This window comes from Thermobia domestica, chromosome 15 (assembly GCF_964235325.1).
Source record: "Thermobia domestica chromosome 15, izTheDome1.hap1.1, whole genome shotgun sequence".
Taxonomy (NCBI): Eukaryota; Metazoa; Arthropoda; class Insecta; order Zygentoma; family Lepismatidae; genus Thermobia; species Thermobia domestica.
Window position 1 is genome coordinate 196,003,653 of NC_137468.1, and position 20,805 is coordinate 196,024,457.

General features: G+C 36.1%; 1 protein-coding gene across 5 annotated transcripts in view; it reads left to right on the forward strand.

The window, feature by feature from the left end:
* The window catches only part of LOC145671789 (uncharacterized), a 90,785-nt gene that overhangs the window by 53,517 nt on the left and 16,463 nt on the right, over positions 1–20,805 (forward strand). For all 5 annotated transcript variants that reach the window (XM_081740998.1, XM_081741002.1, XM_081740999.1 and 2 more), the window contains 4 exons: positions 7,761–7,874; positions 10,325–10,446; positions 14,008–14,178; positions 18,048–18,290. In XM_081740998.1, coding sequence (XP_081597124.1) covers positions 7,761–7,874; positions 10,325–10,446; positions 14,008–14,178; positions 18,048–18,290 — 650 coding nt within the window. The remainder of the gene's footprint in view (positions 1–7,760; positions 7,875–10,324; positions 10,447–14,007; positions 14,179–18,047; positions 18,291–20,805) is intronic.

The following is a 20,805-nucleotide window of genomic DNA, read 5'->3' on the forward strand; positions in this document are numbered from 1 at the left end:
GCTTATTTGCTGCTTTGTGAAGACATTGGTTTACGTGTTTCTGTAGCAAGAGTAGTAGACAGGTCTGGAACAACATTCCGCTTATACTCCTGTGCCGAAGCTTTTTAACAGGAGTCCAAGCCGACGGATGTCGCAGTGAACACCATTCCCGGTGGCCGAAAGGTGTTCACCGGAAAAAAGTAAAATTGCCCACATCTTAACGGAATCACTTTTTGTATTTAGGTTAACATTTTACTAGTCTTGCAATAAATCCTGTTACACACTAACAATTAACATTTTATTTTTCAGCCATTAATATGGCGAAAAGTAAAACTAAATTCCAGGACTCGTGGAAAGGCCAGTGGGAATGGGTTATTAGGTCCAACGATCCATTTAAAACAGGTTGTAAACTCTGCAGAACTGATTTTGACATTTCAGATATGGGAGCTGGATCATTGAAATCTCATGAAAAAGGAAAGAAACATCAAATAGCTGTTAAAGCTCTTAATGCACAATGTTCGATTGTAAAGTTTTCAAGCAATGTTAACAAGGAGCCTTCCTGTACAAAAAAATCTACAGCGTCTTCCAGTTCAGTGACTGGCACATCATCTACTCCAGTTGTTCAGGAGAAAAATGAAAGCCCAGCAAAAACTAGTGGTGTAATAGAGTTATCTTATCAAAGATTAAGTGACGAAAGCAGAAATAATCTGGACATTACACAAAGTTACATGTCATGATCGGCCAGAAGTCAAGCGAGTGCAACGGATTTGTTTCCTTTAATGTTTCCTGAGTGTGAAGTCGCTAAAAATATGAAGTTACACAAAGACAAAATAGGTTATGTCATCACCTTTGGATTGGGTCCATATTTCCAGTAGACGTTACTTCGTGTACTACAAAACTGTGAATTTTTTGCAGTATCGTTCGACGAAAGCCTAAACACTATCTCACAGAAAAATCAAATGGACTTAGTAGTTCGTTTCTGGCACAGTGACGAAAATAAAGTTTTAATACGTTATTTAACATCAGTATTCCTCGGACATGCTACTGCCCAGGATTTGTTAAGTGCATTTATAAATACTTTCAAGGACAAGGGTCTCGATTTTTGTAAGTTACTTCAGGTTTCTCTTGATGGCCCCAGCGTTAATTTGAAATTTCTGAGTGTTTTGAAGGCTTATCAGAGTGAAGAAAATGGTGAAGTTCCACAGCTTTTGGAAACAGGAACGTGCTTTTACCTATTGTTAATGGGGCTTTTAAGACTGCGCATACCAAAGCTGGTTGGAATGTGATAGAGTTTTTGAGAGCGTTGTACTATTTATTCAAGGACTTCCCTTCAAGAAGAGCAGATTTCATGGCAGCATCTGGAACAGCAGTTGTCCCTCTTAAATTTTGTTCTATTAGATGGGTGGAGAATTCTAAAGTTATCAACCGTGCCATAACTATGATTCCTGCCTTAAAAGTTTATGTTGATGCAGTGAAAACAAAACCTCCTGAAACATCGAACTTCTCTAATGTAAAAGCCCACATCTCTGATGTACCGTTGCCTGCTAGATAAGGGTTCCTTCAGTCCGTATCTGTAAAACTAGAAGAATTCGTCACTAAGTACCAGACAGACAGTCCATTACTACCGTTTCTATGGAATGACCTAAACACGTTAATTCGTAGTTTGTTAAGCCTCTTCGTGAAAGATGATGTCTTAAAAGTAGCTAAAATTTCAAGAAAACTGACCTCAATAGATGTTTTTGATAAGGACATCTTAAAACCACTTAATCTAGTTGATGTTGGATTTTCTGCGGTTACATCGCTTAAAGGAGTGAAGGATGTTGATTTGAACTTTAAGAAGGAATGCAGAAGATTCTTGCAAGAACTGTGTAAAAAAAATTGTGCTAAAATGCCCTTTAAAATACAGTGTAACAAGAGCCACAAATTGCTTGTCTCCAGAAACCATGACCAACGAAACCCTTCGTGAATCACGTATCACACTCGTCCTGGAGACATTTGTCGAGAAGCAACAAATAACACCTGTAAATGCTGATATGGTGAAACGGGAATATTTAAAATTTTGTTCAGACCAAGACATAGCACGAAAACTGTCAAATTTCAGTTACAAAAATGACAGATTAGGTTTTTCTCCATGATCTGTTAAGTAAAGAAGGTCTCTCCAATGCGTTTAAAACATTCATGCATAAGATATTGTACTTTTCCATAGCAGCATAGCAGTGGAAAGGAGTTTCTCCATTAACAAAGAGTGCATTGTTGAAAATCTCCAAGAGGAGTACTTGATTGCCCAGAGAAGTGTTGAATGGTGTGCGTGTTGCTGGTGACAAACGTAATATGAATATCACAAAGAGTATGATCCAGTATGTGAGAAATGCATCAAGCAGAAGAAATGAATATCTGAAAGACCGCGGTGAAAAAGAAGACAGAGTAGCTCGAAAAAAGAAAGATATTAAGAAGAAAATACAAGAGTTGGAATTAAAGAAGAAAAGAATACTAACTGACGCCGAAGTAGAAGTAGATGCATTGGAAGAACAGGCGAAAAAGTTGAAAGGGATATTGAACTCTAGAAGTTCAATGTCAAAAACTGTTCACTGTGAAAGTTGTTTTCTATATTGTTCATATAATGTGCGTGGTTCCATAACATTTTCAGTTTTTCAAACTTTCATGTTACAATACATTTTTGAATAAAATATAACTGATGGCCAGTCCCTATCCAAGAAGAATATGCAGTAACGTTTAACAATATGGACTACTTTGCGTTAAGAATTTGTATTATATATGATCATTTTCATTTTACTTCTAAACTAATACTAATTTGACAAAAATGGTGGGAAAATAGCTTACACACCGCTAAGTCCTACTTAGCATAAAATACCACAAGAGTACTTTAAAGGGGAGTGCTTGTAGTAAAATATTCTTGTGGTATTGTATCCCATAACTTAGCGATGAGTAAGCTATTTTCCCGCCATTTTTGTCATTGTTCATCAACACTCACGTGCTACTACTATAATATTAGTTTATTTGAAGTAATGTTTTTGACGGAAATTTACTATTATACAGGGTAAACCTTTACTAAACCGATAAACTTCGGGAGGTGATTCCCGAGCCCGAAACAAGAAAAAAAGATTCCTCTAACTTCTCTCCACGGTACATAGTTTTGGATTTAACAAAAGAGACACTGACCAAAGCTTAAAACTTTATTTTAAATTATAATTTATAAATTAAATTATAATAAAACAATTAATCCAAAGCCATGAATAGTCTTACTATAGTTTTGGAGCTATAAGGTGCCGAAAGTGTGGAAAAATGAACTTCCGAGGCCTATATTTCCAAACGTATCCAACGTAGAGAGTTTAGCTTAATATCTCTTTAAGGAAGTCTTATCTGTTCTGAACATATGATTTCCTATGTGAGATTTTAAGCAGCACTCTCTACTTTGGATAATTTTGGAAATATAGGCGTCGGAAGTTCATGTTTCCACACTTTCGGCACCTTTTAGCTCGGAAACTATGCGCCCTGGAGAAGAGTTAAAGAGAATTTTTTTTTCTTGTTTGGGTGCCGAGAATCATTTCCCGAAGTTTGTCGGTTTAATTAAGGTTCACCCCTGTATAGAATTCCTACATTAGGATATTTAAAGCTACTGCACATTTTTCTCAACCAGTCTTCTGGTAGGGGATATTTTAATTAAACATTTTCTTGTGTAAAATTTTTTGAGAACCTGCATTTCAGTCAGTTTTTTCTTTTCATTTTGTCACTTAAAGAAACTATCAATTGCCATATGCGTTCTCTAATTATAACCAGTTTTTGTTAAGAACTATAAAATTGCATTAACTTATACGTGTTACAATAAATGTCACTACTGAATAGACCTGGAAAAAGAGGAAAAATAAACCTTGAAAACCTTGATAAAACCTGGAATTTAAAAATGAACATTTAGTAGACACCCTGATCAGAAACAGACTAAGACCACAACTTGCAGTTCTTCTTGCCGATTGATGCTGCTTTTTACCTGCTATGATATGTCGGATAATAATGTGAAATAAACGAAGGTCAAGACCATGGCGTATTGGTGTTTCATGCACCTAAACCTGTAAAATATTTGTGCCGAAAACATCTTTCACTCACTAGCTAAATTTGAGGGTATGATCGCTCATCTTGCCTTATAAAGTATAGTCTTATAAAGAATATATATAGCATAATAAAAACCTAAAGACCAAATTCAATGATTATCTATAGTTTTATTTTTTAATAACGGGAAACTTGTTTATTTCATCACGATAAATCATGTTTGATACTAAGATGTCTGTTTCTGACTATATATATTTTTCATACTTTATTGGAGAATTTTTTTTTTCAAGAAAAGAGGATGATAAAGGAAGCTATACAACACCATAAACTGAAAGCAATCGGTATTACTAATAGTACACTAATTCTAAATAAATACGTCATCAGAGGAAACAAAAAGTTATTTCCTAATTGTATTGTTTCAGTTTTATTAACATAAAAATTATACACTTTCTACAATGTTTTGTAAAAAAAAATTGAACAGGACCGGATGGGATTCGATCTGGTGTCAAAACAGTATAAGAATTACTAGTCCGTCACTCTACCCACTTGACCACACAAATTTTCTTTTGTTGCTTATCTTTTTCTTAAGAAATAAATGCTCATGGCTATAGAGCATGTCACTTCCAAACTTAAGACAACAGTTTTTCTCTTTGTTTATATTTTCCGTATAACATCTTGCTTACAGAAGCTAATTTATATTTGGCAGACAATTTACACCCTAGATTTAAGCCAATAAATGCAATATGTTGCTCCAATTTCCAGTTCCTTGATTCAGCTGTTCTCCTACTAATCTTGTTATTCCCTCTGCAATCGTGCTGTGCTACTCCAAAAATTCCCTCGAAAACATTATTGCCAGTATACACAAAACCGAACATAATTTTGTTTTTTGCTTATATTTTTATTATTTTATTATATTTTTTGGAAATATCTCCTTAGATGGATTGCTTTCTATTATCTCCACGTACTAATAACTGAATTTTACCAATAAACATATGGAAAATGGAATAATTGCGAAAAATTGTGAGTTACAGTATACGCGCAATATTTTTTGCGCATGGGAGTACATACTGTTAGACTTCAGTTTTTCGTTCTCTTTACGCAAAAAGGAGAGCTCTTCTTTTGGTTTATGCCCCTCACTCTCCACAGAACAAACTGAAAATAGCATAAGCAAAGAGTTCTTTTTGTTTTAGTCACAATAGTTATTTCATCTGGCTGCATCCCAATGTCTGATTGTTTTTTCTTTAAACACCTAGCTTCTGTACATTTAATTCTTTCATTATTTACATCAACACGGTTCCGTACGGTAATGGTAAGATTAGTGAAGGCACATCTTGTTTAAACTTTTTGTTGGGTAGAATATCTAGAAGCTCACATTTTAAATTATGTCCATAAGCTTCGGAAATAAAATGATCGGAGCATTTCTTTTGCCAAACTTTCCGCAAAAAGTCCGAGGGAAATACATGATAAATAACTTTGGAACCTGTAGTGTTTCTACCATAATTGCAACAAGTACTTAGTGTAGAATTCGACATGCTTATAGGCTAACACAAGTAATTAATGTTTTCTTAATACAGGAAAGCAAGAATTACTCACTTTCCTGCAAAAATCACAGAAACAAGCAAGGGTGAATGACAAGGACCTTGGGCGAAAGCTGTTTCTGCTCCCTCCGTGACGTCACAATTTTACTGCATCTTCGGTTTTCAAAGAAGGGTAGTTATGACGCGACCTTAAAAGAGGAAAGGAGCAGTAGGGTCGACGGACCTTGCCTTAAATAAGTTGAAGCGTATTATGGGACTTTCGGATATGGAATCCTGTAGAGTAGTGTTTTATTGATGTAAAGGTCGTGTTTTTGTTCCAGAAATCAAGTTGAATAACCAACCTGTGTAATGTGGTACCCACCCGAGAACAAATTGGTAACGAACTTTTCCCTCTTCGCCATGTTGGCCGAATGCAGGCATCCTATAAACACCCTCTCTTCCATCCACTTCTCGTAATTGCTGTTTATTTGCATGATATGGAAATGCCTCACAATTTATGGACAAATGTCTGTATAGAGTATCTCCGCCTACACAGTTCTGTAGCAATATATCACCGTCTTTTGCCTGGCGACTCCAGTATTATCCCACAATCTGTATTATCCGTTAATGAGTTGGGCACGTGTTTCACACGGTTTAAATGACCCAATATTGAACTTAAACTCAGTTTCCTGCTATTAATACCAATGTAGAATGTGTCATTCGTTGTACTGTAATTCCAGTGTACTGTTGTTTGTGAGGTCCTTATTTTTTATTGTTAGCATGTGAAGCAGTTTGGGGAACAGTTGAATTAAAGAATTGCCAGTCAAGCAGGGATAATGGGTTTGGGGGCACACTGAACGATCTTCATTTGGCCAGCGTTATTCCTTGGTGGGTTGCGACACAGTGCGTAAAAAATTAGGTATTACGATACCTTATATACCCATGTATTTGCTTGCGCATGTCAGTATTTCTCTGACCTGCTAATTATGAAAAGTCTCCAAATGAAAATGTTCGTCTACCATTATTACAATGACCAGTTTAATAGTCTAAGGTTCAATCACTTCTCAATTTTTCGGTAACTTAGTGCATTGTACGCAGGTAACGTTACTTGACAAGTATTCGCTTTTGATGTATGAAAAACGTATCAAAGTAGGGTTCGTGGATCTCTATAGCTTTTCTGTGCCCGATGTATGACACCGAAGCACGCATTTATGGTGATCTGGTGCCTAAGAAAGAAAGATAGAGCAGAGGAGGATAGACTGTAGCACAGTCGAAATGAAATCTTTAGTTGATCGTCCCATAGTTCCATGACTAAAGGAGCCATAATGAGAGAATTGGTGGAATGAGAACGTGAGAGGAAACGAGAACCGACGGATATGTTGTTTTCTACTGCAATCCCACTTGTCCTATGAACGAAGCATTAACCATCACACTAGAGATAAATCCTTTACCACTGAGGCACCTTGTCTTCCCCCTCTAACTTAGAATTACATCCGAGTGATATACCTGCAAAACCATCATCATTCTTACAGGTCGTGGTGCCTCAGTGGTAGAGAGTCACATGGTGTGTGGGGACTCTGGTTCGATCCCAGCTTGTGCTAAGTGGGTTTTGTAATGAACAATCTAAAGAACATCATTATGGGACTTAAACTTTTTTTTTTTTTTTAACGTGTGCGTAGGTTTTCTCGGAGCTCACTTCCTTCATTCCACTATTTTATACATTATCATCAGTCTCCTTTAATTTCGTTGCATAATCGTGGAACGTTAAAGAAAAAGAGCTTGCCTGTCTTCACTGTCTTTATGAATGTCAAGTTGCTCAGCCTCTTTGTCTTGTTTACTGAGAATGGGGTAAACAGACTATGACGTCACAGTGTATCAAGTTGGAAATAACTATTTAGACAATGGAGCATCAAGTCCGGAGTCCTAGTTCTTTTTAATTTAGCAATGTATACAGTAGATCCTTTCCTATATTATACCGTATAACCTTCCCTTTTTATCGTATATTGCAATGGTCTTAGCCAGCTTTTCAACGAATAGGCAGTCTACATGACGGAAACCCGACAGTCGCTGATGTGTAGTATTAATTTTCTGTGTTATTTCCTAACAAAATACTTATAGTGCTTAGCGAAAGTAAAATCTTCTATGAGAAATATCTTTCAGTATTAAACAAAATTATGTTAATTATTCCTTTTGTTGTAGAAAACTCCAGCTGATGAAATGCTTGAAAGGATTCAGCATAAGGCAGAGAAGAATAAGGTTGATGTTCTTGACTTAGCTGATCAGTGGGGTATCTCTGTGTGGCCTTTGGAAAAGGTAGGCAAAATGTATTAATACAGTTGTAGTTGCTAACAATGTATATATTTCCTTTCTTTTGAATAGCTGTACTAAATTTTGTGTAACGAGTTTTACGGTTTATATGTGTCTGGGTTTGAATTGATTGATTGATTTATTATTGGTTATGTATAATTAGTCACGGTAGTAATAATTAATTTACGAAAATAATGTCTAGTAGAGAGGTTATTTTGCAATTCAGGGCTTACCCACGCTCGGGATTGCCATCCTCAGTGAGGTTTACTCTCGCTCGTCCTCACACTGACTAGCCTCATTTGGGGTAGCACTAACTCATTGAGCTCAATACCTCAATACCAAATGAGCTAAGAGTCGGACATTTCTGGTGTCCAAAAATATCCCTTATAGTTTGATTTCAGCATGCCTGTGTATAAGAGTACGTCACCATTATAACACACAAATTCTGATATGGACAAATTTTATTTTTATTCTTCAAAATACATTCCTCCTTGATGGATGCACTCATTTGCACATTTCTCCAACTTCTTGATCTGCAGAAAATCCGTTTGAGATGTTGCGAAGCTTCTTTTTTACCGCGTTCTGAATGTTTGCCACTAAAAGAAAATGGCGTTCTTATAAGTCGTCTGAGGTTGAGTAATGATCGACCTTATTTAGCAAAAAGTAAAAGTGGTACTCGTAAGTAGTATATCGTATGTGTATAAAGTTCAAGCATTAAACGTTATATTTATATAAGATACATACAAAAAATATTGTAGGAAGTCATAAAGAACCCCGCAAACAAAACGTTATTATGTAGCCAGTTAGACGCTTATTTTCGAACTAGCTATAATCATTTTAGTATGAGGCGCTGTATGAACCACATTACATTAATACTTATTAACTTCAGCCTTCACGAAAACAAGTGATATAATGGTTCATGAAGCACCCCGTACAAGTTCGAGGAAATGTCTAAACTGGCAGAATGTAAACAATTATTCTTTGTTTTGCAGAGTTTTTTGTGATATGCTGCAATATATTTCATATACATCTTATTACATAGATGGAATGTTTATTGCTCGAACTTCATATTTATATAATATACTGGTTTTTATGAACAAGTTTTTATTATTATTATTATTATTATTATTATTATTATTATTATTATTATTATTATTATGACTATCAGAGGCAAGAAAAGGTCGATTTTTACCCTCTCTCCTTTGTTTGAGAAGAGAAAGTAATCAGGAAGAGCAAGATCTGGTAGAGAGTACAAACTTTTTTTTTCTTTCTTTCTTCAGACACCTCTTTCCTTTATGATTGCAGCGTTATGAGATGTCCGCGTTATCGTGAAGAAGGAACCACTGTCCGTTCTTACTCTTCGGATTCTCTTCAATAGTCCCTAGTGTCGGAGTGTGGGTTCTTGTTACGTTGGAGTGCAGCTTGTTGGGGCCTAGCTGTACTGATTTGAATGATTCTCTGAAAGAGAAAGATAGGAGTGCGGTTTGTTGCACTTCTAAAAAAGTCTGGTCTCTGCCATAAGTTGGTGGGACGGTGGTCTTCTTAAGCATACCTATTAGTTGAGGAGAGAAGTAGCGTTGACTCCTCGCACATTGGGTCTGGAGTAATCGTTCAGCTTCGTGACAAGGGTTGTAGTACGTAACACCCGTCCACCTCCTTGGTTCCAGAACGATGACGGAGAAGTGGTTAGCATCAAATTCCCTTGAACGACAAAAGCAGATATACTAAACTAGGGAAAGCGAACGAGGAAAAGATCGTGGGACATGTCCCACGATATTTGGTTATTAAAAGTGCAAAGGAAGAAACTGCCGGTAGTTTTAATAAACTTCCACCTTTTATTCTGCTTAGATATTCACAACATATTGGCACTGGAACTTTTCCACCGTGTTTCCCATCTTACCGTGTTCCTATTTTTATTTAACCAGTATTCATTTCATGAACTTTAGTTAGCTTTGATGTCGATCTTATTGAATGCTCTGATATAAGAGTTAGGTTCTTTGAGTAAATTATCAGTAATAAGAATAATAAACGTGCTAGATCTTGTTTTCTGCGGGAAGAAATCAGTTTACGTAGAACCCGACTAATATCTAGTTCATCTGAAGTGGAACTTGAGTTTTATGTGATAATTACAAGGAATATAAATCGCAAATTGACTGCCGAGATTTTACATTAAGAGCGAGCCAAATTCATAAAAATTGACGTACAGTTTTCTGTAAGATAGTAATTCTCACTGTCACTGGATTATGAAATATAACCTATGGCAGGAACTTCTAGACACCTAATTATATTTACCCTAAAATGATACTGTACAGTACTTGTAGGTTTTGCGTTTCATTATGTAGTCGTAATCTACGATAATTTAAGTTTTCCTTGTATTTTTGAAATTTGAGTTTCCGATATGTTGTAGCGGTTAATCAATGTTTCAAAGATGTATAACAATTTTATATGTTTTGTAGGTGTTAAAGTGGCTAGAGAAAGTTAAAAGTCTATGCCTGAAGAATTCATCGCACTCGAAGTCCAAAACCACAAAGAATACAGAAATCAAGGCACCGTTCATAAAATTTGAAGCTTGTAATAAGTAAGTGATTATCACATGTTTAAAAAATGTTAGTTGTAGTTGCGCCAAAATACTTTAATTGTATTAGTAGAGGTACAGGATTTGTCTGTGAAGTAGTGAGACTGGCCGCCGCTTGGGGATTTGTGGTGGAGGGTCTAAACTAATCAACGCGCCGGGTGGCAGTCGCGTACGAACTCTGACGCAGTAAGGATCACGCGTGACGTAAAATCTCTGTGTTTTTATCATTCCGGGACGAATCGTCAACGCCATTTTCTACAGAATAGTCCTTACTTGCTTTTTGTGCCACTGAGCCGTCAAGCGGAAACGACCGGAGATTGCCGATCGGTGGCAGCTCCACCACGACAACGCTACAACTCACATCGCCTTCGTTGTGACCGCCTACCTGGCCAGGATAAGAGTTGCAACTTTGCCGCAGCACCATACAGCTCTGATGTGAGCCCACCACTTTTTTTTCCTTCCTGTTCCCAAAGCTCAAGAGAAACCTGAAAGGTCACCGTTCCGACGATGTTCCCGCCATCCAACGGGCTGGCACAGTTACGGCAGCTGATTTCCAGGAAGCCTTTGCGGCGTGGGAATTGCGTTGGTAGACGTTGATCGACGCCCAAACAAACTATTTTGGAGAATATTAACAATATGTCTGTTCGGATCAATAAATTCTTTTTATCAGACCCAGTCTCATTACTTTACTGACAAATTCTGTATGTACAAATTACTGTATTGTAGGTAGTTAAACGTTTCTTATTCTGTATAAACCCTTAAAAGCAGTATTCATATAGGTCTTCCCTTATTTTAATGGACATGTTGTACAAATCATTAATCTTTCAATAAAGGTCAATTGAGTATTCAATAAATATTGGAATGAGTTCATTTCAGTTTGAATACAGAAGAAAAATAATATTAATCCAGCGAATAAACTCGAGAATATAGTTGTCAGTTATGGTAAAATATAATAATGATGCTTTAGATTATCGTGGTGGATTTTGTGATTTACACTTTGCGAGCATATAGTCACATTGAAGTTGCAGAGCATTTCAATCAATCATAGGTAATTCCAAATTCTAAAATGTACATGTTATTTGCTACATCAAAACCATCGTAGAATGTATACTCAAGATAGACTTCGCTGGATCCGGTGGCATAGTTCCATAATCCAGCTTTTCTGGAGACGAGATTGTATGGTGGGGAACGGCCTGATGATCTATGGTCCCACCAACTGTACCGGATTCAAGCCCATTTCGTATTTCATAACTTTGTCCTTCGTAATTTGGTGTTGCATAAAGGACTCAAAACTCAGTTGGCTTTGAATTTGCCTTCGGATCTTTAATGCTTAGCACATTTGTAATTTACATAATTAAATGATACTGTGTGAATTTTATCTTAAACGCGAGAAACAAGTCAAATCCGTAACTTCACATGATTCATAGTATCGTAGTTAATTCCCTTGAAGTGTTTCTGCAATACCTAACTACTAGCTAAGAATGTGGAACGGAGGTGAAAGTTCTGCTTGTGAACCAAAATTACCACTGTGCCAGCACATGAACTGAAAAGCATGTTTCAGTACTACGTGAAATTTTTTCATAATTTTCGGTGCATTATATGGTTGAAATGATATACGCCATTTTTAAACTTCGTCAATCAAAAAGCTGACATGTAGGGCAGGTGGTCTTGTCTCCATTTGTGATAGTGAACAGAAAAACATTACCACGAAATAATGTTATCTTGTAAGAGAAATTTACGAACTTCAAGCTGCTTATAACTACTCTCCCAGTTCATACACTTCCTAAGCGTACGTTGTTGCAATTAGTTTTTAATTTATCACTTTACTGTTTTTAACACGCCATTTAATATAGTAAAGCGACTTTTATATGCTTTATGTTAGAAGTAATCCTCAAAGACTTATAAAGAAAGCGGTGAAATGAATTTTATAAATTTATTTTGACTAATCCCAAAGGTGGGAAAGTAGTCTTTGTCGCAGGCCCTTTAAGGTCAGTCAGTCATTAAAAATAAGTTAAAACGCGTTCCATTGTTTGTGATAATCGCGCCTCTAAAAGTGAGGAGGAGGGCGATTTCTTTGATATTCTAATTTCCGATTTTGCTTTCATAAAATGTGAATGAGGGAAAACGGGCGAACCGTTTGAAATAAACTTTTCAGCAGTTAGCTTGTGGATAAAGCTGAATTTTTATTTCATTTTGAAATATTTAACGGAATGGTATTTTATTGCTAAGGGTAAATCATTTCATTAGCCTCTGAAGTTAGAGTAAGTTCGGTATACAGGATTTGTGCGGAAAGTAGTAGAAGTTAATTTTTCCCGCCAAAATGTGGTGAAGGAAGGGGATGTTACTGCGCTGGTTGGGTGGTGGTTGGTCTTAGCTACCCGTGCACCAGTCGCCTCCAAGCCTTCACGGAGTGTAGATCGAGTTTAAGGTAAACCCCTTTCAAGGTGCCTTATTATCTCTACAATGAATCGTTTGTTAGAGCAGCGTTACCGGAGAGTTTGTACCGCCTGGTCATACTGCGAATTCTGCATTCTACGTGGAAGTACTTGAAAGTCCAAGAAAAAGAGAGCAATCACTGGATCATGGAAGCTTCATCACGAGGATGCGCTGAGCCACACAGCTTCCCCAGCCACCCTACAGCCTACATGTCGACTTCCTCTTCTCCCGACTGAAAAGCGTTATGAAAGTGTAACTGTCACCTCCTAATTCTTAATGATATTATTATCGTTGTTGTTTGAGCCACACAATGAGTAAACTAAATGGACATAATGCAAAATGTCGTTTATTGTATACTTCCTTTTTATAAACGTTATGATCCTTACAAGGTAGTTAACATTATGTATAACCTTACTTCGGTTACCATAGTAATAACTAAATATGTCGTCTTGGTGATAACAACAACACATTCATTTATTTAATACATTAACTTTTTTATATATATGTTTTCTTTTCTTCTTCTTAACCTAGCTAGCTAGTGCATATTTTATAGACAAGATCAGACATTTTGCCCAAAGAATACATGAAAAATATAACATATCGTTGTAAAAGGACGGGACCACGGGTCGGTCCAGACCATTCAAGAGGCCGTAACGAGGGAGCTGAAGAGCATTCCAGTTTCTGCGTTCCAGGGAGCCTTCAGTGATTGGCAGGGTCGCTGGAAACGCTGTGATGCAGAAGGGGCATATTTTGAGAACTACTAAATCGATGTCAAAATTGTATTTTTTTTTTTTCTTTTTAATTCAGTTCTACTACTGTAAGGACAAATCCTATATAAACCTACATTTAAAAATAAATGAGCACATGTTCCAGCATTTTCGAGAATTCTGCTTTTTAAGAAGGATAGTTTTTAAAAATTACAATTTTGTGTTCACATTAGACAAAACTTACGATTTACGTAAATTGGATGAATTGATTTGGGGTGTAAGAAAGTTTTAGCGTTGTGGAAAGTTATGTAGAGACAATTGTTATGAAGGTTTACGAACTCTTAATAGTAAATTACCTGTATTTTGTTAGTTTGAAATATTTTATGTATTGATGCCTTTCCGTCATCTATGTGTATTCTAGGCAGTACCAACCTGTATACAAAGAACTCCATCACTGGCCTTCCATAAGGTTGGACGGGTGTTCAGGTGCGTCACCGTTTGCAGTTCCCAGACAATTAGGTGAGAAGCCACAGAAAAAGAAAAATGAAGTCTCGGTCTCGTCTGTTAGATCGCAGTCGCAACACAAGTCAAGGTACGTATTACCTTAACGAGTCCAGCAAGTTGTAGTTGGTCATCATTGGGTCTACTAAAAAAGTGATCAATCTGTAGAACTAACATTGAAGAAAAAATCATTAACTTAGAAAATTATTTCTAATGAAATCACATGTTTTATGATATAATAACCACACTGGTAAATCAATAAAAGTTGTTTTTTAAATGTACGAAAGAGAGGATCAGAAAGGTGGGTTAAATAAGGTACTTGTAGATACTGATAAGATTACGGTTGGGGAACACATCAAACACAGGTGAGAAGAACAAACAACAATCCTGTAGACAAACAAGCAATGTCTTCCTGTTCACCTCAACCATAGGTTGGTGGGCAACATGGAAATTTTAAAATTTTTCTTTCCCTTTAGAGAGCTGTTTTATACTTTGATAACGTTTCTTCTTCGTAATTGCGTCTAGATATTCTATCCTTGGTCTTTCTCTTTCTGGTTTTCCTTCTGCCAGCCCGGTGACCCGGAGTGCCGAATAAGATGGCCAAGCATGCTGTTTCTTCTTTGTCCTATTATCTTAATGATCTGTCGTCCTTCATTAGCTTCCTTTAGTACGTCATCATTCCTGTTCTTTTCGGTCCATGATATGCGCAGCACTCTGCGCCAACACCACATTTCAAATCCTTCCAGCTTGGATATTTGTTTTCCTCAATGTACACGTCTCTGATCCGTACAGCGCCACGTTCCACACTAATGTCTTAAGAAATCGTTTACGAACGTCCAGCGACACATTTCTTGATGTTAGTTGTCCTCTTTTCGTATTGAATGCTTGTTTAGCTTGCGCTATTCTGGAACTTACGTCTTTTTTCACTACTTCCGTCCGAGGATATCAGACTTCCTAAATAGGGGAAACGTCTTTCCATCTAGCCATACGTTTGCCTTTTCCTGTGAAAAATAGCCAGCCTCAGATAGCATCTAGAACCTGAAGTATGCCATAAAATCGTGAAAGCAAAGTGGATAGTTGAAAAAAGAAATAAAAAAATCTGAAATGTCAGGCTTTTCCTGTTTTCTTTGTTCGTCTTATACCCTTCAGAACAGTTTTAAGTTTCTGACGTGTTGGCCAGTGTGTGGTTAATAATCATTGACACACTTAAAACTTTTCAAAACAATTCTGATCGTAATCTTGTCATACTTTTTCGTTCAAAGAGTGTAGGAAATATCAAAATTTCTACGACAAACAAAGAATTAAAATCGATGATATGAAATCTGTTATTTACTTCACTTATCAATAATACATAATTCAACAGTTTAGAGATGTTGCGTAATATAGTCACTGGGTTGTGCAAGCAAACCGGAGTTGTACAGTCCATGTGGTCGGATTAGTATAGTACAGCTTTCGAGTGATCAGAGAACGGACTGGGTAGCGTAGTGATTAACGTCTAGCAAGGTAACCCGCAGACCCGGATTCGAATCTCGGTCCAGTTTTTCATTTTTTCATTCTTGTATATGATTAGAGGCACGAGTTTATCGCAATGCGCGATAAAACGATATGCGTCAGAAATAAATAATTTTCAGTTTCTTGACATTTTTATAATATTATGTGTATCTTCATTGGTTTCCGTTGTGCGACAAAACGCGTAATTTTAAAAATAAGTTTTCATTGATTTAAAAACACCAGTTTTCCTGTGATGGAACGGTAGAATTTGGTATGAACGGTGCATTTTGGGTGATTCGGACAAGGCTATAGAGAACATATTCAGCGTTAGCTATCACTATCGCGAACTTTCCTACTCAAAGTAAGTTTAGTTACGGACTTTCTTTCAGTTTGATTTTAAATTTTATATATAATATTATAAGTGAAATTTACAATGTCAAGTAAAATATTCAGTCAGTTTTGTTATTAGGTAATTAATGGTTTATTTCTGTAGTGATCTATGAATTAAAGGAATAATTGTAAAAATACCAGGGAATATCTTTTCCAGAAAGAGCTATAAAATGAGAAACGTGATTCGGAAAATGCGACAAAACGTGAAATATGAAAAATGAAACGCGAAATTTCCAAATTCTTAGTGCGAAAAACTCGTGCCCCTATATATGATTCGTTATCATTTATAGAGGAATTAGTTTGATTTAAAACAGGTCATCCTCTCTCTTCATGTACTAGCAAATGCCACTACGTGTTACTGAGGGCAATATTCTGCTTTATATATATAAGGAGGAAAGAACACATTTAAACATTTTACACACCAAATCCAGTGTCCATATAGTGAGAACATCTTTTGATGGTTGTAATTTCGTATATATTTCAACCTTTCATTAATAGATATATGAAATTACAATCTCAGTATATGAACAATGGATTGTCCAAGCACAGCAGGTAGACTGTGGTACAAACTATGTGATCTGAGTGGTGGAGACTACCGACTTCAGGAGTGAAAGTGTGTGTCTGTCTGTCTGTTCTGGGAAACGGACTGGGTGGCGTAATGGTTAACGCATCAGCATGGTATGCCGGAAATCCTGGGTTCGAGTCTCGATCCTGTTATTCACTTTTTCACTCTTCGTGTTATAATATTTTGCTTTTCTTTCTCTCTCTCATCTTTCATATAGAATTTGTCTGAACTCGAAAGTCTTGAATAAAATTTGAACATATGGTATGGACATCCGTCTACTACTTCCAGCCCTTTCTCTTCCAGTCTAGGTCTAATATCAAAAAATGCTAAAACAAGTATTTAATTTAAACATTCCTGGGAGTAAAAATGAACTCAACAAAAAGTATGTGGCGATCTAAGTGCATGGAAATTACATTTGAGATGTTCGAGTGGTAATACCGAACTGCAGTTGTCGTACCCATATTTGTGGTTTGTAGAAGTCGTACGTGTTTACCTTAGAAAACAATTTCAAAATAAATTAAATATTTCAACCGTTCAGAGTGCACTAATAACGAGGGATATTAAGGGGAACAAACCTCTGTTGAGTTTGCCTGTACTACTCGGGAACGCCTCAGTCGTTTTAAATGAAAAGTCCAAATACCGAGTTTTATGTCTCCAGTTTTTAAGAGCCTCACATATTAAAAATAATACAAAATTTACCATTTTTTTTTCGCTTGTTCGTAAGTGAAGGGAGATAATGAAATGCAACTTACCACAATCATAGATAATGTTATTCTACAACACAAAATATGAACCTGAAGAATTTTCAGTGGTGCCATCCATAGAAATTACAGTGTTGCCAGAATAACATTTCCCCCAAAATCTAAGTTAAGGCAGCGACTAGAGGAACGAACTCAACTGTATTTGATTACGTATCATGTTGGCATGGTATTTTGTGATCTACTTTTTAAATACATTATTATTTAATTTTAATAACTGTTAAACTATTTTGTTTATTAGAAACTAAATGCAACTATTATATAAAAAGTAGTTCAGGATTCCAAAACAACATGGTACGTAATCAAATGCAGTTGAGTTCATTCGTCTAGTCAGTCTTAACTTCCATTTTGGGGGAAATGTTATTCTGACAACATTGTAATTTTTATGGATGGCAACACTGTAAATTCTTGAGGTTAATATTTTCTGTTGCAGAATAACATTATCTATGATTGTGGTAAATTGCATTTCATTATTTCCTTTCACTTATGAAAAACAAGCGAAAGAAAAATGGTAAATTTTGTATTATTTTTAATATGTGAGGCTCTTGAGGGATTCCGAGATATGAAAATGTAATAATAATTGCAACTCCCATTTCTCCCCTTCCACATCGTTTCCTTGAAATCGTATGTAAATGTCCAAAATCAGGTTTTTAGTTCAAGTAGTTTGATCTGATCAGTTAGAACTTTTTTTTATGTATTCTCTTTATTTTAACGAAATTGTACTTCCAGTTTACCTGATATATTTTTTATTTTCAGAATGACACGTAAAGTGAGAAGCAAACTGGACAGTTGTGAAGAGAATTTCATTGGACTCCAGAGTAAGAGTGGCTACTGTGAGATTTGTAAATCCAATTATTCCAACATTGAACAACATGTGAAAAGTGAAAAGCACTTGAGTTTTGTGAAGAATGATAAGAATTTTCTCTCAATTGATCATCTTATAAAAGCGGGACCAAATATTGAATCCTTCCTTAAGATGAATGGAACCAAGGATTTCAGGTGAGTTAATGACATTAAGCAGTTTTTCAAGTCAGTAGTGTAGAATGCTAACTTTAAAATATCATTTATAGGTTGTTGTTTTTTTTACGAGGGTTGTCCACAAAGTACTAGATGTTCTGGCCTATCGCAGCAGTGGGCGGGGCTGGTCACCATCCTGATATCAGAACGTTGCCACACACAATACACATCCATTGTGGTAGCGTGACGATTGTGACACACTTACTATGCTTTCTGGGACGTACAATGTGTGCTGCAATAGAAGATCCCGTCTCTTGTAAGGTTGCGTTCTCTGATTAGGTTTCTGATGGCACAAAACCAGAAGCCAACTGAAATCCATCGCCAACTGTGTGAAGTGTACGGACATGGAATGATGAGTGAAGGCCCGAGTGAGGCAATGGTGAACAAACGACCAAGCGTTCCCGAGAACTCTTGGATGGTTTTTAATGGGAGGGGTTCGATCACCTACCGGCGCCGAGCGACTACCACCTCTTCCCAGCGATGAAGACATGGTTCGCTACACAACGCTTTGACACTGACGCCGGACTGCATGCCGATGTAAGCCAGTGGTTTAAATCACACGCTGTAGATTTCTACCTCGATGGTACTGAAAAACATGTGCCACTGTGTAATAAGTACCTTAATTTCCATGGCGATTATGTGGAAAAATAGCTTAAGGGTATACCTTTCAAATGTATATACGGTAATACAGTCCGGTTTCATTCTGTTACTTTGTTTTATCTCAAAATATCTGTTTGTGGACAACCCTCGTATTTATTTTCGATTTAACTGACATGTTCATTGGGTTCGAGCGACACAAGATTAACGTTAAAAATAAATAAATAAATAAAAATAGCATATACTGATATATATTGAAAAGGACTAAATATTTTGTAAAATGCTTTGTACTTCTTTCCCCACACTCACAAACACTTGTTAAAAAATAATTTGTTAGTCTTTTAAGCTGAGCGAACAAAGCTTTTTCTGTATTTGTTCATCAAGTATACTTGACTAAAAAAAAATATTAAATGCAGATTTTACACATAAAGATAGTGAAGAAAATATAATTGAGTAAGGAAATATCTGATTCATTTCGCCTGTGGAATAATGTTTTAAGAAATTCATGCGCAGAACAGTCCTGTACAAGACGACCATGCATTTATTTATTTCCGCTGCGAAACCGCGATTTAGATTACATTTCGAAAACATTAATTAGTAAACACCATTGAGCAAGCATCCTTCCTTGAGTTAGTAAATTATTTCATAGAATTGATTTTTATTATTTGTGTAGTGTCCCGTTGTTTTAATAGAGAAAGAATAGAATACATCAACACAGTAAATTTTCGACAAAGCATTCTTTTGTAAGTTGCATTCTTAAAAGCTAACGTACTTTGGAAGAATAACTGCAAAAAACAAGGAATTTTAGGAGGTAATAAACAAGCAAAAGGCTAATACTCACCGCAAAAAATAGCAGTTTTCTTGTACATATAAGAAGCGCCTTCGGAAGAACCTTCTTCTACCTTCAGCCTATTTAAAATTCAAAGTGGATTTAAAAACATGAAGAGGGTTCCTACTGGTCAGGAAAACTCGGAAATTTTATAAAATATATTTTTTCTAACATTAATTGTACACCAATTTCAGCTTAACCAACCATTATAATACGTATTTATTTTTTATTACTATATTTTTTATTGTTGTACGTATGAACAATTGATTACTATTTTGTCTCGATAGAATAAATGTTCTCATAAATAAATAATTACTGTTATTTATTCCATATTTATATGTCGACGTCATCCGACACCTGTCATGAAAGTCAGGGAGAAGTTAGAGAAATAATTTCTCCAAATCAGTAGGAACCCTGATGAAGGAGAATCTGGAAAGGTATTTAAAAAAATTTAAAAAAAAGAAATAGAAATGTATCACACAAATCTTCTGCCAAAAATTTAAACACATTCGAATAGGCTCACTTTTCACTGCTATTCACGGTTTTCTTGCTTTCCAGATGGCGAAAGTATGTAGTAAAATGATTGCTCCAAATCGTATTTATTTCTCCTGTATCTAAATTAAGTATGGGTTTCTTTTTATGGATATAATATTCTTTGATTATTCGTTCCGTTGCTGCTTTTGCTTTCTTATTCAAACATGAATCTGCGATGTTATGATTATAATCTTGAGATGCGTTGCCAGACCAGACAACTGTTGCAGGCTCCGAGATTTTGGTATACGAATGTGTTAGTTATTCTAATGCAAATATTCCTTTTTGTCTGATCTATATACACTTCATCACAGTATTTCACCCGATAGACGCCACTGCTTTGAAGAGGGTCAATCAAAAAATATCTTAAATTTTTTATGTAATGGATTTAGGAGGAACGTATTCGCATGTGTTTAATTTTTGACGGAAGATTTGTATTTTACAGTTCTTAATCCTTTTAACCATTTTTGTCTTTCCACATTCCTTCATTTTTTTAAATCCTCTTTAAACTTTAAGTAAGTTGAAGATAGAAGAAGGTTC